General features: G+C 36.3%; 1 protein-coding gene across 2 annotated transcripts; it reads left to right on the forward strand.

Moving 5' to 3' along the window:
* Positions 1-1,267: 1,267 nt before the first annotated feature.
* Positions 1,268-13,496, forward strand: alg9 (ALG9 alpha-1,2-mannosyltransferase; the record flags this gene model as incomplete). Of its 2 annotated transcripts, none has more annotated exons than XM_081365688.1 (15): positions 1,268-1,455; positions 1,971-2,106; positions 3,307-3,441; positions 3,653-3,723; positions 3,838-3,926; positions 4,083-4,218; positions 6,314-6,401; positions 6,572-6,677; positions 7,417-7,539; positions 7,679-7,833; positions 8,754-8,883; positions 9,098-9,245; positions 10,971-11,100; positions 11,948-12,078; positions 12,526-13,496. In XM_081365688.1, 15 exons carry the CDS (start codon positions 1,280-1,282, stop codon positions 12,647-12,649), a joined length of 1,878 nt encoding a protein of 625 aa, XP_081221814.1. In that variant the 3' UTR covers positions 12,650-13,496. The 2 variants fall into 2 exon arrangements, with proteins under 2 accessions (XP_081221814.1, XP_081221813.1); XM_081365687.1 differs by having other exon boundaries at positions 1,283-1,455; positions 1,920-2,106.
* Positions 13,497-16,684: the final 3,188 nt, after the last annotated feature.

Raw genomic sequence — 16,684 nt, forward strand, 5'->3', positions numbered from 1 at the left:
ATTAAAACAGAACAGGAAAGTGTTATTTCTTAATTGGCAAAAATCTATCTAATACTAAAAATGTGGAAGAAATGTCATAATTCCACATGTAGTTGTTTAAATGTATATTTAGGGCCATTTACTTATTACAGATCTTATTACAGAATATACAAAGCTACACTAACAAACATTAGCATGCTTGTATGAAAAAATTGATCTAAATGAACTGGTTTTATTCAAGTCAATAATATTGTTTTAAATGACTAAGCCAATCTAACTCATTTTTATGGGGTAAATACTCTTTTAATGTTACAGTTGCCGGTTATGGCTTTTTACAGTGAAACATGGTGAATGAATATCGTAATCATTGAGTTGCATGTTATTACCAGTGTTGGGTGTAATGCATTACTATGTAATTAATTACTGTAATTTAATTACTTTTCCCTTGAAAGAGTAAAGTAAGGGATTACTTTGACTTTTTGTGATATAATTACAGTTACTTCAGATGTAATTGCATTAAATACTGTATAGACTACATTGAACAATTCTATATAAGGCAATAGGCAATAGTGGATTTAACATAAAAAAATAACATCTAGTGTTAATGTATGTTTTAATGTAACCTTAACCTTTAAATACTTTGGCCAGTCCAAGAATAATTACATGCAACTAACCCTAAACCAAATCCTACCTATAACCCTATAGTAAGTACATTATGATGTAGTTGCTTAATATTATTCAGTACTTAAATATATAATTACACTGCAACAATGACACCTTAAAATAAAGTGTAACCGAACCGAATACTTTACAAATAATTTAGTAATCTAATTACACTGTTTAAAATGTAATTAGTAGTAATTAATAACTTCTGGTTTATTACCATCATTGTACCATAATACAATGGTACTACTAAGTAATAGCCTAATGATATTAATCTAATTAATTGTTCAGATGGCTTAGATAATAGCCAAATGTACTGAATGAGAATAGATGACAAAATGTTTATATTAAATGTGTAATAAAATGTTTGTATAAATCGAAAAAATGTAGTTGTAGTAAAAAGTACTTTGGTCAAGTCAATGAAAGCATGCTAAATTGGTGTTTGCAGTAAGGTTATTAATTATAATTAACTAAAACTTTTAAAATTAGAATGAAAACGGAAAGCACAAAAATAAAAACTAATTCAAAATACCAAAACAACTACAAAAACATAATAGTATCTCAATTATACTACTAATGAATGTAATAATGTTTGCCATCCGCGTGCTAATGGCTCTCCGTCGAACTGGGCTGTGTAATGATGACGTCACGCACGGCTAGTAGAAACATGGCGACGAAGAGTCTCCGTCAACGCAACAGACGGGGAAGCAAACAAGATGCCAACAACGTGAACAACACACCTACCACTGACAGCCGAGCAACAAAAGAAGACAAATGTGTTGAGGACAATAAGTCTAGTGACCCCCGTAATGAGTAAGTTACCATAAGCCAGTCCAGCTAACGCTCGGTGTAACATTGTGTAGTGTTGACAGGTCGCTAGCTCGCTAACGTCAGGCTGTCTGGATATGCGATTAATACAGATGGCAAACACATGAAATATCCACAGACTGTCTAAATAACACGAAGAGACAGAAATACTAAAATGTATCCAGGCGACACGAATAAGCTCGCTTTAATGTAACATGACGGCTTTCATTCAATCATTCATTCATTCAAAGGCAGCTCTTCTACCGGTGTGTAAACGCTCATCAGCGCTCATAGATATGTACACTGTTGTCTGTTTTGTCTATGCGAAAAGCTGGAATTTCTCATGCTCACTATATTAATTATGTTTGTGAATGAGTTTAATTATATGTAGATTGACCCTGTTTTAAATACTAAATAAATGAATGACAACCTTGTGTTACCATGTGCTCTGTTCCCATATTGCTTATTAGTTTGCTCCCAGATAAGCACATTAGCTCCTATCCCCTGGCTCTCCATTACAGGTCATCCGGTAAGGCAGGACAGGTGTGGGCTCCTGAGGGCTCCACAGCCTTCAAGTGCCTGGTTTCAGCCCGCTTCTGTGCTGCGCTGCTCAGTAACATCTCTGATTGTGACGAAACCTACAATTACTGGGAGCCAGTGAGTTACATATTTTCCTGGTTCACAATTTTTTGTTAAGCTCTCAGGGTACAGTAATAAAAATGGCCCGGGACCATTTTGGGCTAGTTGATGGTCCTTTTGGCCTGGCACTGCGTTCTCATTATGTCTTATGTTGTTATGCTTTCCACACTTTGCTTGCATTTATTATTATATTTTTATTTTGTGATTTATTCATTATTGTTGTTTCAATTCTGCTGATTCTGATGTCACCACATTAATATTATTTATCTGACTAACAAAGATTTAGTAAAAATTGCGACTTGTGATTGAATAGTAAAAATAGGTCGAAAATGATTATTATTAAAGGTCATATATATACATATATATATATATATATATATATATATATATATATATATGTATGTATGTATGTGTGTGTGTGTGTGTGTGTGTGTGTGTGTGTGTGTGTGTGTGTGTGTGTGTGTGTGTGTAAAACAAATTTCTACAGCTTATAATCATCTTTGAATTCAACACCCAATAATGAAATAATGGTGCAATTTGTTTTATAATTTTAAACCCATTTAACATGTGTATATATAGATATAGATATAGAGATATATAGATTATTTTTATGATGGGACAAGTTAAATAACTCCAGCTTTTAGTTCAACACTTTGTGTGTGTGTGTGTGTGTGTGTGTGTGTGTGTGTGTGTGAGTGTGAGTGTGTGTGTGTGTGTATGTGTGAAAATTATGACGTAATGGTGCAAAATGTGTTTTATTTTATTTTTTAGCCTATTAGATATTATAACATATTTACATATTTATTTATAAATATATTTAATTGTATTATTTTTATGATGTAACAAGAAAATATTTACAGGGCAAGTAAAAAGCTAAAATACTGGTCTAACTGGGACAGCAGAAAGCAAATCCTTATTGTTGAGCCCTGATCTGTGTCACTGTTGTGTCCCGTGATGCCCTGGAGTATGTAATAACCCAACCCATTAGCGACTGTCCTGGCGTAGTTCAGATTCAAGAACGTTTTATTTGTCTTCACTAGAAGGTTGTCATTTCTATTCCTGATCACAGACAGACTATAGAGTGGTCTAAAAACCTTATGAATGTGCCATTTTGCTGAATTTCAACCTTTTTCTGAGAGCTACTCACTTTAGTATATAAAAGAAAAGTACCAAACATTCTTAAAACATTCTTTTTATCTCTCTCTGTTTGCTGGCCAGACTCACTACCTGCTATATGGAACAGGGATGCAGACATGGGAATATTCCCCGGCCTACGCAATTCGTTCCTATGCGTATCTTTGGCTCCATGCCCTTCCTGCCTGCTTTCATGCCAAAATATTACAAACCAACAAGGTAAACTAGTCACCAGCCCCAAACTAGGTTCTAGATTGGTTACCTGTTTTGATTCTGTATTTTGTAAGCATTTGTAAAGGTTAATGATAGGCCTATATTTTTTTATTGTAAAGCTACCGTAATGAGAATTATTTAAATTGTAAAGTGCTACTGTGGGCACATCGTGGTAGTATGTGAAGATGTGAACTAATTTGCTGATGTTCCTATTCAGGTCCTTGTGTTTTATTTCCTGCGCTGCATGTTAGCATTTACCTGTTGTGTGTGTGAGCTCTACTTCTACAAGTAAGTGCAGAATACTACATATGGCACCTCAGCATTGGGCTAAAATAGGTGAATTTTACAGTGTGTGACGAATTAAAAGTGGCTCAAAGATCTGATGTCATGGGTCTCACACAGGGCCGTGTGTAAGAAGTTTGGCCTGCATGTGGGACGGCTTCTGCTGGCGTTCCTCGTCCTGAGTGCAGGGATGTTCTGCTCCTCTGCAGGTGAGTCAAATCAAATGGGTCATTTGTGGCTTATCTGCTTGATCACATGGAATTTAGATGATAATTGTAACTGCTTGTTACTATTTTTCTTTTTTTGACATATTGTGTATACAATGCAGGTTAATGTGTGTGTGTTTCTGTACGTGTTCTATGCAGCTTTCCTCCCCAGTACGTTTTGTATGTACAGTACTGTGGTAGCTATGACTGGCTGGTTCCAGGGACACCCGAGTCTAGCTGTGCTGGGTATTGCAGCGGGGGCCATAGTGGGCTGGCCCTTCTGTGCCCTTCTGGGGTAAGAAATGGCCAACAATTTATATTTTTGTATATTGATAAGCAGGGTCAAAAACCTGCCAATGGCAAATAAAACATTTTCTGCCATAAATATTTATTATCAGCCATGAAACTGTATTTTCCGTTACATATATTAAAAATAATATTTTGTCCTTATGGGAAGATTTATTTTAAGAATTATTTTTTCCTGATTTTTGTTCTCCACATTTGAGTTTTTCGGGGCTTAAAGTGTCCCTTTTTCAAATAGTACCATTCATGCAGTGTGTAATATAGCGGTTAGTAAATGTAAAAGGTCTGCAAAGGACAGGAGGTGTTTAGATCTTTCTCTTTGAGAAAGGAGGTTATGCTGCTTTAAAAATTAAAGTGTTTTTGTCCTTTGATGCATGTAAACTTATTTTAGGAGACCTCCAAAACAAAACAAGGAACCTTTAAAATAATAGGATAATAGCATTATAGGATCTTTAACACATTTAATCCCATATTATTTCCAGCACATGTATTTATGTGCTCACAACTGAAACCAATTTTCTAACAGATATTATAATATTTTACCATAATATTGTCTATATGCACTAATGTTTAAAGGGATACTTCACCGTTTTTTCATGTTAAACTGTTATTCCCTTAACTAAGACGATACATACCTCTCTCGTCTCAGTGCGTGCACTCAATCGCTCTGGCGCACGGCAGCACTTTGATAGCACTTAGCTTAGCCCAGTTCATTCATTAGGGACCAAACAGAGATGAAGTTAGAAGCGACCAAACACCTCCACGTTTTCCCTATTTAAATACAGTTACACGAGTAGTTACACGACCAAGTATGGTGACACAAAATAAAACGTGGCGCTTTTCTGAGTGGGTAAAAAGGAGAACTATAATGTATGGCGGAATAGCACTGGGAGCACTTCGACTCGGCGCAGTAAAAAGTCACGTTGGTTCTAATGACAGAAGTGAGAGGGAGAGGGAAAGAGGATTTTTCAGGAGTGACTTTTTACTGCGCCGAGTCGAAGTGCTCCCAGTGCTATTCCGCCATACATTATAGTTCTCCTTTTTACCCACTCAGAAAAGCGCCACGTTTTATTTTGTGTCACCATACTTGGTCGTGTAACTACTCGTGTAACTGTATTTAAATAGGGAAAACGTGGAGGTGTTTGGTCGCTTCTAACTTCATCTCTGTTTGGTCCCTAATGAATGAACTGGGCTAAGCTAAGTGCTATCAAAGTGCTGCCGTGCGCCAGAGCGATTGAGTGCACGCACTGAGACGAGAGAGGTATGTATCAACTCGTCTTAGTTAAGGGAATAACATAGTTTAATATGAAAAAGCGGTGAAGTATCCCTTTAAACCTTTGGGCCAGAAAGTTTTTTTTAAAAGAAATTAATACTTTAATGTTACAAAATTAGTAGTTTTAAAATAAATGATGTTCTTTAAAAACTTTCTATACATCAAAGCATTTTTTTTTTACTTTGGTATGAAATTGCATATTATAATGATTTCTGAAGGATCATGTGACACTGAAGACTGTGGTGATGGCTGCTGAAAATTCAGCTTTGCATGGAATAAATTACATTTTAAAAAATATTCAAATAGAAAACAGTTATAAGTAATAATATTTAACAATATTACTCTATTTTTTTTAACAAATAAATGCAGCCTTGGTGTGAGCAATAGAGACTTCTTTCAAAAACATTAAAACCCCAATCTTACCGACTGAACTTTCGGTGCAAATCTCTTTACTTTTTCACTTTATGTTACTTTCAAATCTGACCGTTTACAGAACATGTTCATCAGGTAAAAATCCCAGGTTCGTCTGCGACAAGGTCATGTCCTGATCCCACTTCTCTCTCACCATTACTTTTTAACCTACTTTCCCAACAATGCAAAGCAAAAAAACAAGCATAGTAATAAAAAAGTAATCGTCAAACTGTAGTTTAATCCATGAATTATCCTGCAGTTCCCTAATAAATGAAAATGGCTAGTAACTGTTTCATTTACTCACCAAAATCAATGTTTACTCACTTTTGGCAAAAAGCCATAAAAATAATCCTGATCATCTAACTAGGTGAATTTAGGATCTGTTTACTGATTGATTTTGCAGCATACCCATTGCCTTTGACCTGCTGTTGCTGAAGAAGAAGTGGAAGAGTTTTATCACGTGGACTCTGGTGGCGCTGCTGCTCTTTCTGGTTGGGAAACTCCTAGATCTTTCTGTCTGTCTTAGGATTCTGAATTGTTTTTGTGTCCTTCAGACACTGAAATTTCATCAATAGCAAAATGGCATTTTAAAATAAAAAATATCCAGAATCATTGTATTATACTGACATGTTAACACTGATAACACTATTTTTTTCTGTAGGTCCCTGTTGTTGGAATCGACAGCTACTATTATGGCAAGCTAGTGATTGCTCCTCTGAACATAATACTATACAATGTGTTCACTCCTCATGGGCCAGATCTCTATGGTACGCTTCAAATTATTTGTATATACTTCTAAAAATAATTGACTCATCCTTAAAGGTGCTGTATGTAATTTTTTTTTTGGCTGTACTAAAACATAAAAATACCATATGTTTGCTGAGATTTAGCAAACATGCTACGTTCAAATGCTTGTTTTTCCAAAAAAACAATGCTGAATGCTACAGCCAGTTATTCAAATTTGAGATTTTTTTCAATGTGAGAATGTCTGTTTTTGCTCTGGTCTGTGTTAACCCTGCCCATTGCTAATTTACCCAATAGTATTTCTTCACCCCGAGTTGCCAAATTGGGGGACAACAGCATATTTCAGCCTTTGAAGCTAACAAAAAAGTGTGTCAGAGATTCCAGATTCTACCTGACCTACAAAGCCTCAAGAATAATAGCATTGTAAAAGTACTGTATACATTAGCTGATCAACGCACACAGTGTAAGGCTTGTTGCTTTCCATTGTCTATTGTGCTCCTTCCTGTTGTGTGTCCTCAATCTGGCAACCCGCTTATGTGTTGAGTCTGTGGAGGAGGGGGCGCGGGAGATAACTCTTTAATATTTAAAATTTTTACTGCAGTACCCATTTCAACCACTAGCTGTCAATATTACATACTGCACCTTTAAAACAAACAAAAATTGTTTACAGTAAAGCACGTAAATGATAATTCTTCTTAGTGCCGTCAGATGGCATCAGTCATCAACAGTTAAACCTTATTGCAGTGTTTTTTTCTCTTACAGGCACAGAGCCCTGGCATTACTACTTTGTAAATGGTTTTCTTAATTTCAACATTGTGTTTTTGTTGGCCCTGTTTTCTCTTCCTCTCACGGCGCTAATGGAGGCACTGCTTCAAAGATTCAATGGTAAGAGAGATTAATGTGTCTTTGACTTGTTTTTTTAATTTTCTTAAGTTGCCAACTAAAGCCCCAACAAAATAATTGTGACGTTGGTGGCGTACTGGGCATCCTGTTAATCTCATGTTTCTTAATGTATAATTTGCAGTTCAGAACCTCGGCCGGCCGTACTGGTTAACACTGTCTCCTATGTACCTATGGATGCTGGTGTTCTTCACTCGTCCACATAAAGAAGAGCGCTTTCTGTTTCCCATCTACCCTCTCATCTGTCTGTGTGGGGCTGTGGCACTATCCTCGCTGCAGGTTAGAATTGCTTCTGCATGAAACAGAAGCTGGGCAAGTCTTTTCTTCCCTATTGTTACACATATCCCAGTGAAACGGCTTCTCGAACAAGAAAAATGTAGGGTGGGGCTTGATTTTGTCCATTGGAAATTGATTGAATCATTGTTGTTTGCTATTGCTGTGATCTCGTCCTCGTACCAGTAAACACGTCATCAGAGATGTTGTTGCAAGAGTTATTTTGATAAATCATTCATAATAGATAATGCAGTATTCCATAAAAAATAAGAATTATCAATTTTGATTTCATTTCATTTCACATTTCATAGTGACTTTAATTATATGGTACTGAATGATTTGTATATATAATATTATTACAATTTAAAATGATTGTTTACTATTTTAATATATTTCAAAATGTAATTTATTCCTGTGGTGCAAAGCTGTATTTTTAACCTCATTACTTCAGTCTTCAGTGTCACATGATCCTTCAGAAATCAGTCTAATATGCTGATTTGGTGCTCAAGAATTATTCTTTTTTTTATCATCAGTTGTGCTGCTTAATATCTTTGTGGAAACCATGATACAGTTTTTCAGGATACTTTGATTAATAAAAATTTCAAAAGAACAGCATTTATTTGAAAAAGATTTTTTGTAACATTTATAAACTTTTTTTTTTTTTTTACTGTAACTTTTGATCAATTTAATGCATCCTTGCTGAATAACAAATATTAATTTATTAAAAACTGATTTCAAACTTTTAAACAGTAGTGTGCATGAAACTATTAGCACATGTCCAAAAACTACAGAGAACTGCACATCTTTATTAGCATATTTCCAGTGTTGTGTAAATTAGTTTGCTGGTAAACCTGCATGGAATTTGAATGCGATACTTTAATTTATTCTCCCTTCTAAACAATTTTCTGTCTGTTTTTTCCATATAGAAGTGCTATCACTTCATATTCCAGCGCTATCGTCTGGAGCACTACACCATCTCCTCCAACTGGCTGGCTCTCGGCTCTGTGCTGCTGTTTGGAGTGCTCTCACTGTCCCGATCTGTGGCCCTCTTCAGAGGTAAGGACAAATCGTATAAGGGCTCAACAATAAGCGTGTTGAGAGAGATTTGGGCCAAATCTAATGAATTATGCCCCCAAAGGTAGGGTTATAGAGCTGGCTGATGAGGTTGATAAACAAAATGATAAAAACATTTTTACTTAATCTTTACTTTGTGCAGTACAATACTCCCTCTGTGATGTCTCTCTCACTTGGGGTTGTTGTGTGTGTTAAGGTTATCATGCTCCGCTGGATTTGTATCCAGAGTTTCACCGCATTGCTAAAGACCCTGCTATCCACACTGTTCCAGAGGGAAGACTAGTCAATGTTTGTGTAGGGAAAGAGTGGTACCGCTTCCCCAGCAGTTTTCTCCTGCCCAACAAGTGAGTTTGAGTTCTGATTAAACTCTTAAAGACTGTACATAAATATAAACTACTGTTTAAAAGTTTGGAGTCATTATTTTTAAATGAATACTTTTATACAGCAAGGACACATTAAATTGGTCACAAGTGATTGTAAAGATGTATAATTTTACAAAATATTTCTATTTCAAATAAATGCTTTTCTCTTCAACTTCTTATTCATCAAAGAATCCTGAAAAAATGTATGGGGGTAATATTATAATATTAAGGCATACAGTAATAATAAGCAGAACACCTCTTTTCAACATTGGTAATAATAAGAATATTAGAATGAACTCTAAAGGATCATGTGACACTAAAGACTGGAGTAATGATGCTGAAAATTCAGCTTTTCCATCACATGAATAAATTACATTTTAAAGGTAGTAGGATTTTTATACAAAACCTTTTTTTAAACTGTCTTTATATACCAATACATAATTAAAATGTAAGTGCTCTGAAAAAGAGAGTATAAAAATCGAGTGACTGTAGACCTTTTAATCTGCAATAAACACAGCTCATTATTTCCATTCGGGATGAAACAATTGATTGGTTTGGGCGACTGTCACTCACTCTCGCAACCATGGCTACCACCCCTGTTGCTAGATCTGCCCATATGCGCGCGCATGCGTTTGATTTGAGAGGCGCGGAACCTACGAAGAGTAAAATTATGGCAGAGAAAGAGCATTCAAAATTCAAAGCACCTGCACATGCAGTCAGCGAAGGCAAACAAGGCAAAAACTACTTCCTCGGACCCTGGTTGCCCGCACTCTTGAACGACCTCCTCTGCTTCGCCCCATAGACTGTAAAAGCTTCGCCCTTGACCCCGGACCTGTCCTCGAACCGACGATGCGGTACTTGTCTCCGGAGTGTAGTCCTCATTAGAGTCAACAATGTTTTCATCATGGAAACTCTTACATGCAAAACACCGTATATGTTATGAATCTTACACGAAATTCACCTTCATCACAGTGTAACTGACGGTAATGGAAAAACGTGTATCAATGCAACCTGTTTTTAGCTTTGCCTTATAAATATAGCTCGTTACCGAATCAAACCAAGTATATTTTAAACTTTACCAGTATCGATATGCTAGCTTGATAGTGAGTACTAAAAGAAATCTTATGTTTATATTTATAGTGATAAAGTTAGTTATTTTATTACTTGTGATTCTGACATGATGTCACTGCATGCACTGCGCTCCTTCCTCTCCACTCGTCTCAGGTAAATAAATGCGTCTTCCAGCTGAGCCTGAGCGTTTGGCGTCGCGCGTTCATGTGTTTTGGGGGCGTGGCTTTGGAAGGAGCTCAGAAGGTAGGGGGTGGAGTGAATGGAAATAATTAGCTGTGTTTACAACAGTCGTGAGAGGTCTACAGACACTTGATTTTTATACTCTCTTTTTCAGAGTACTTACATTTTAATTATGTATTGGTATATAAAGACAGTTTAAACAAATTTGTAATGTTTTTTTTTTTGAAAAACCCCACCTACCTGCCTTTAAAGTATATTGAGATATATAACAGGTGTCTTAAATTCTAATTATATTTCTCAATATTACTTTTTACCTGTATTTTTGATCAAATAAATGCAGCCTTGGTGAGCATAAGAAACTTCTTTCAAAAACATTCAAAAATCTTACGAACCCCAAACTTTTCAACGAAAGTATATCTCTATGATATATACTAACTATATCTTATTAATTTCCAGCTGGCACTTACAGTTCATCCAGTCAGAGTTCAGGGGTCAGCTACCTAAGCCATATGCCATGGGTCCTGATGCCACCTGGATACTTCCATCAGACATGAATGATCAGAATCTTGAGGAGACATCTCGATATGTGAGTGACCTAACACATACACTTGGGACTTCAATTTTGGTTTTGTTAATTGGTCTTTTTATTTAAAGGAGTTAAATAATTAAAAGGGATTTAAGGAAAAAAAGAAGAGGAAAAAAAAGAAGAATGGTAAAAAGTTCTAGATCTAATAATTGTAGTTGTGAAGTAATCAATTACAACTATTTGCAAATAATGCTTTATTCCTTTTTATTCACTCTTATTTCTGTCTAATATGTCAAACGAAAAAATGTTTCTTGTCATGTCAAATTCCGTTATGAATCCTATAAATGATAACATATTTTCAATTTAAAATTGTTGAAAAACATGTAACGTTTGTAAAAAAAAAAAAAAAAATAGTAGTTTGCATTACTGGATATTGCTGTCAGTCATTTAACATTACTATAATGAAACAGTTGTCAAATATTTAGCTAGTTGCATCTTACCATGCACTCTCCGCTGTTAAAACTGAAGTGCCATGTTGGAATTGGCACTCATCTTCTGTTTTTTCCGCATTCTTTGATTTGATTGGTCATCTCAATCATTTTGACATTGAGGAGCGCTGTTACACCTCTGAGACAGACAACGAAGCCTAAAAAGTAACTTAAAACACTTGTTTTGTCCCCCTCATTGTCTATGGTGGTTACAGCCCTGCTCTATACAAAGTTTGAATGCTATTTTACTTCGGAAAATCAATTATTCAGCTCTATACACCCCTTTTTATAATTTTTTTAAAATCATGCACAAGTTAAAGTCAGTGTCACTTATCTACAACCTTTAAATGTCTCTGCATATGTCTGTGTTGTAGCTGAATGTGAAGTACATGTCATTTTCCATGTTCTCTGGCTCTCAGGTAGAACTGAAGCAGTGTCATTACCTGGTGGATCTGGCAACAGAAACAGAAGCCCCTCTTGAACCACGATACGCCAATAACAAAGAAGAGTGGAGCATTATTGCTGACAAGCCTTTTCTAGATGCTACCAGGCAAGTCTTTAGTGCTGGAGTATATGGGCATTTTTCAAAACGAGTGGAAATTTGTTAACATACAAGAGACACTTGTGGGTAATTCATTCAGAGTAAATTAATTCTGCTGTAAAGAGCCATTGAAAATTGTAGGGTATGTGCTTATCCACTAGAGGGCATGTTTGTCCTTTTAAAAGATACTTATGACATCATTCTCAAGCACTCATAATGAATCGTTGTGACACAGGGTGTCTAATCATCCTAAGAGAGATTATCCTTGACCCAATTTACCAGTAATGAGCTCTGCGTGTCTTTATTGCCCAGTTCATGATGGCGAAATAAATGTAGAAATGGTTTCTTTTTAAAGAGAGTGGATTGTGGAATTCTGTTTTTTATGAACTATTTTGTGTATATTTCATCCTTTTCGTGATCCTGTTGCTCTTCCCTTTCCGTGTGTCTCCCACACAGGTCCTCCAGATTCCTCAGGGCCTTTTTTATCCCGTTTCTGTCTGAGCAATACACCACCTACAGCAGATATGTCATCCTCAAACCGAAACGACTCAAAAACACCCGGAAAAGAACGCAAGCCTGACCTGCCTTTCCTGCTGTTTTTTCATAATCACACCCCTCCATAAGTCCTGTCTCTTGCCGTGCTTCATCATTTGGTCCCAAGATGCTCCTCCTCAACTCTTTCTGGCACACGTGGGATTGTTTTTGTGCGCGAGTGCGAATGAATGAATGGAATGAATGTATTGTCAGAGTTTGTTTGAGCAACTTTGTTATCAAGTCATGCAGTGTCAAGCCTGTATGAAGACATCAGTGTTGCTGCCCATCCTGTGGACAGTTTCAGCACAGAGCATGAATGCCTTACCCATCTTCTCCGATCATCTCCGCTCCATTCCATGCCTTCTGTTCATTCATTCCTGCGTGTGCTTCTCTGCATCTCTCTGAAGCGTTTCAGAAGATTTCTGTTTAGATGACCCTTTAAGGACTACAGTCCCTCATTTGAAATGACCTCATCCTTGATCTGGGACAATGAACTGTACTCCATGAATGCAGACCCAAACCAGATCGCATGTGTCCAGAGATATGAACTGCTGTTCATTTGCCCTGTTTGAGCAACTGGCCCAGGCCAGCCTCAGCATCTCAGGATGAAAGTTGCACCAAGAACTGAAGTTTTTTTCTTCAGTTCCATCGTCTGGAAAAGTGGACATTGACTGTGAGGTCAGACTGCAGACCAGAACAATTGAGTGTTTACATTCCAAATAATGTTTGTCATCTGAATCATATCAGTGTTAACTGTGATTGAGTCAAATAAAAGAAGGCTGTCTTAATGTGTGACTGTTTCAGAGAGGTCATTCCTGGAATGGATGCACTAATATCTGTTGTCTTTGTGAACTTCAGGGTTTTCCCAGTTATTAAAAACCTGGAATTGTTATATCCTAGTCTGAAAAAGTCATTGAATTATGTAAAATAATAAAGTTCTTCTCTGTTTCAAACAAGTAAATAAACAAAAAATATATAGATTATCTTCTAAATTTCACGTATTTGTATATAAAAAAAAAAGTAACTGGTTCTCCTCTTCTCAAAAATATAAAATGAATTATATTATTTATAAAAAAAAATTCAACAAAAAATATTACATATTTAAAATTAAATAAAAAAAAACAATTATTTTATGTATAAAAATATATACATTAACATATTTCTATCTAATATTAAATATATAAGTATAATTTCTTTCCTAGTTGTGCTTTGCTGTAAAAATACAAAATATTTTACTTATAAAAATATATTACAAATTAAATAAATACAAATTAAATTAAGTCCCCTGATGTACAATTATAAATTCACTCCAGCAGTCTCTATCAAATTATTACAATAAAAACTTCAAAAAGTGTCAAATTCAAGGTCAGATTTTCTCTTTGTACTGTAAATGAAAATTCTGTCATCATTTACTTATACCCTAAAGTTGTTTCAAACCCGTATGAATTTCTTTCTTCTACGGAACACAAAATAATATATTTTGAAGAATATGGGTAACCAAACAGTTGATGGAACCCATTGACTTCCATAGTATTATTATTTTTATTTTTTCAAACTGTGGAAGTCATTAGGTCCCATAACTCTGGTTACCCATATTCTTAAAAATATCCTCTTTTGTGTTCAGCAGAAGAAATACAATCACACAGGTTTGGAACAATTTGAGGGTGAGTAAATGATGACAGAATTTTCATTTTTTTGGGTGAACTTTCCCTTTAACTAACAACTTTTTAGTGCCAAGTAACATTTTAAAATTGTATAACTAAGCTTTATTTAGAAACCACGAGTAAGAGAGTTTGCTCGTATTTGTATGATGTTTTTGAGTTAAGTGCTGCAGCTCTGGGTTCAGAGACACGCAAAATCGCATCATTTCCCGTATGTGTCATTGTTGGTTCTGTAGAGAGAACATAGGTAGGCTGTGGTGAATCGATAGTGGGTGTGTGTGTAAACATGCTGAGGGCAATGAATGTGTGGTTCATGGTATTATTAAACTGTCTACAGTGACGACACGTTAAGCCCCACAACACTACGGGAGCTCTGATCCTTTTTAAATCCTTGCATTGACGCTATACACTATGACACAGAACCCCCTTTGAAACATAGATGAGACATAGTTTTCCAGGCACTGTTCGATGCTTCATAGTTCAAATGTAATTTACAGTTAAGTGGAGCAATGATCCAGAACTTAAGTGACTATGCTTTAAAGAGGCTGTATAGTTTTCTATTTCATTTTTATGCCATTATACTGATGCCTGGAGTAAAAAGTTTTGGGGTGTAAAAAAGTCTAAGACAATCTGTAAAAAAATAATTTTGTTGTCCAGGCCTTGGAAAAGTCTAAATAATAATTGTTTAAAAGGATCCTATTATGCTTTTTCACTTTTTCAGCTTTAGTTATTGTGTGATGTTGCTGTTTGAGCTTTAAAAAGATCTGCAAGGTTACAAAGCTCAAAGTCCACTCCAAAGGGGAGATATTTTATTTAACAGAATTTACTTTGCAAGAACTACAATGAATGACTCGTTTGGACAGTGCGATTTTTCTGGATCTTATGAAGTCACAATGTTACTCATTTAAATAATCCCCGCCTATGGAATATGCAAAAAAAAGGGGGGGGGGGGGGGTGAGGCCTGGTCGAGCTGCTGCTAATTTCTGCATTGCTAATGTGTGAACAGCTTTAAACGAAACTTAAAGGAAAACTCCGACTTTTGGGGACTTTAGCTTATTCACAGTATCCCCAGAGTTAGATAAGTCCATACATACCTTTTTCATTTCTGTGCGTTCTGTAAGTGTTATTTGACGCACCCACCGCTAGCCTAGCTTAGCACAAAGACTGGATGTAAATGGATAAGGTAGCATACTAATCCCAATAAGTGACAAAATAATGCAAACATTTTCCTATTTACATGTTGTGATCTGTATAGTCACAGCGTGTACAAATAACAAGGCTATATGAGACAGAGACCATTTTTAATCGTATAAATACTGGGAACTATATTCTCACTAGGCGTAGGAGCACAGCTACTTGGGCGGAGTGATTAGCGCAGCACACGAGACGCCCTGTTGATGGTTCCGTAAACAAAACAAACGTGACTAACTAGCTAGTAGCGAACGTGACTCGTGATCATGGCTGACTTTGAGGAATTGTCAGAGGAATTTTACTGGGTATCAAACCAAGATCCAGAACCATATAGTTTTGAGCCAGAATACACAGACGAGGAGTTACAAACTTTGGAAGCTGTAAGACAAGATACAGCGAACACCCATGATTGTAAACTATAAATTTACTATCTAGTAATTGCTGACTCTATTACTCCAACTCTGAGCGAACTCTCTGCTCCTCACCACAGGGCGTCTCGTGTGCTGCGCTAATCACTCCGCCCAAGTAGCTGTGCTCCTACGCCTAGTGAGAATATAGTTCCCAGTATTTATACGATTAAAAATGGTCTCTGTCTCATATAGCCTTGTTATTTGTACACGCTGTGACTATACAGATCACAACATGTAAATAGGAAAATGTTTGCATTATTTTGTCACTTATTGGGATTAGTATGCTACCTTATCCATTTACATCCAGTCTTTGGGCTAAGCTAGGTTAGCGGTGGGTGCGTCAAATAACACTTACAGAACGCACAGAAATGAAAAAGGTATGTATGGACTTATCTAACTCTGGGGGATACTGTGAATAAGCTAAAGTCCCAAAAAGTCGGAGTGTTCCTTTAAAAAATAGACCTTCCCTGACTACTGATTTTTAGGTGAAGGGTTCGGGACGGTTTTGCCGGGAAAATACAAAGGATGTGATGGTTTCACGTGGACCCGAGAGCCTCTGTTAAGACATGAAATGAATGCTTACAATATTTACATTCAGGATAATGCCAAAAGAGCTGTTCTGTACTGTAAGCGTAATGTCAATGTGTCATGCAAAGAAAAGGGTTTAATTCACTGTAGTCTCACATAGCCAGATATAGCCTAGTCTATAGTCTCAACTTTAAAATCAAACTATCATAACAGTGTAATTTTAATTAGCCTACGTCATCTGTCCACATGATGCCGGTAAATCGCAGAGCTGGTGCAAAATTCACAGCGCTA

This window comes from Scardinius erythrophthalmus (genome assembly GCF_964197995.2).
Source record: "Scardinius erythrophthalmus genome assembly, chromosome: 5".
NCBI classification, from domain to species: domain Eukaryota; kingdom Metazoa; phylum Chordata; class Actinopteri; order Cypriniformes; family Leuciscidae; genus Scardinius; species Scardinius erythrophthalmus.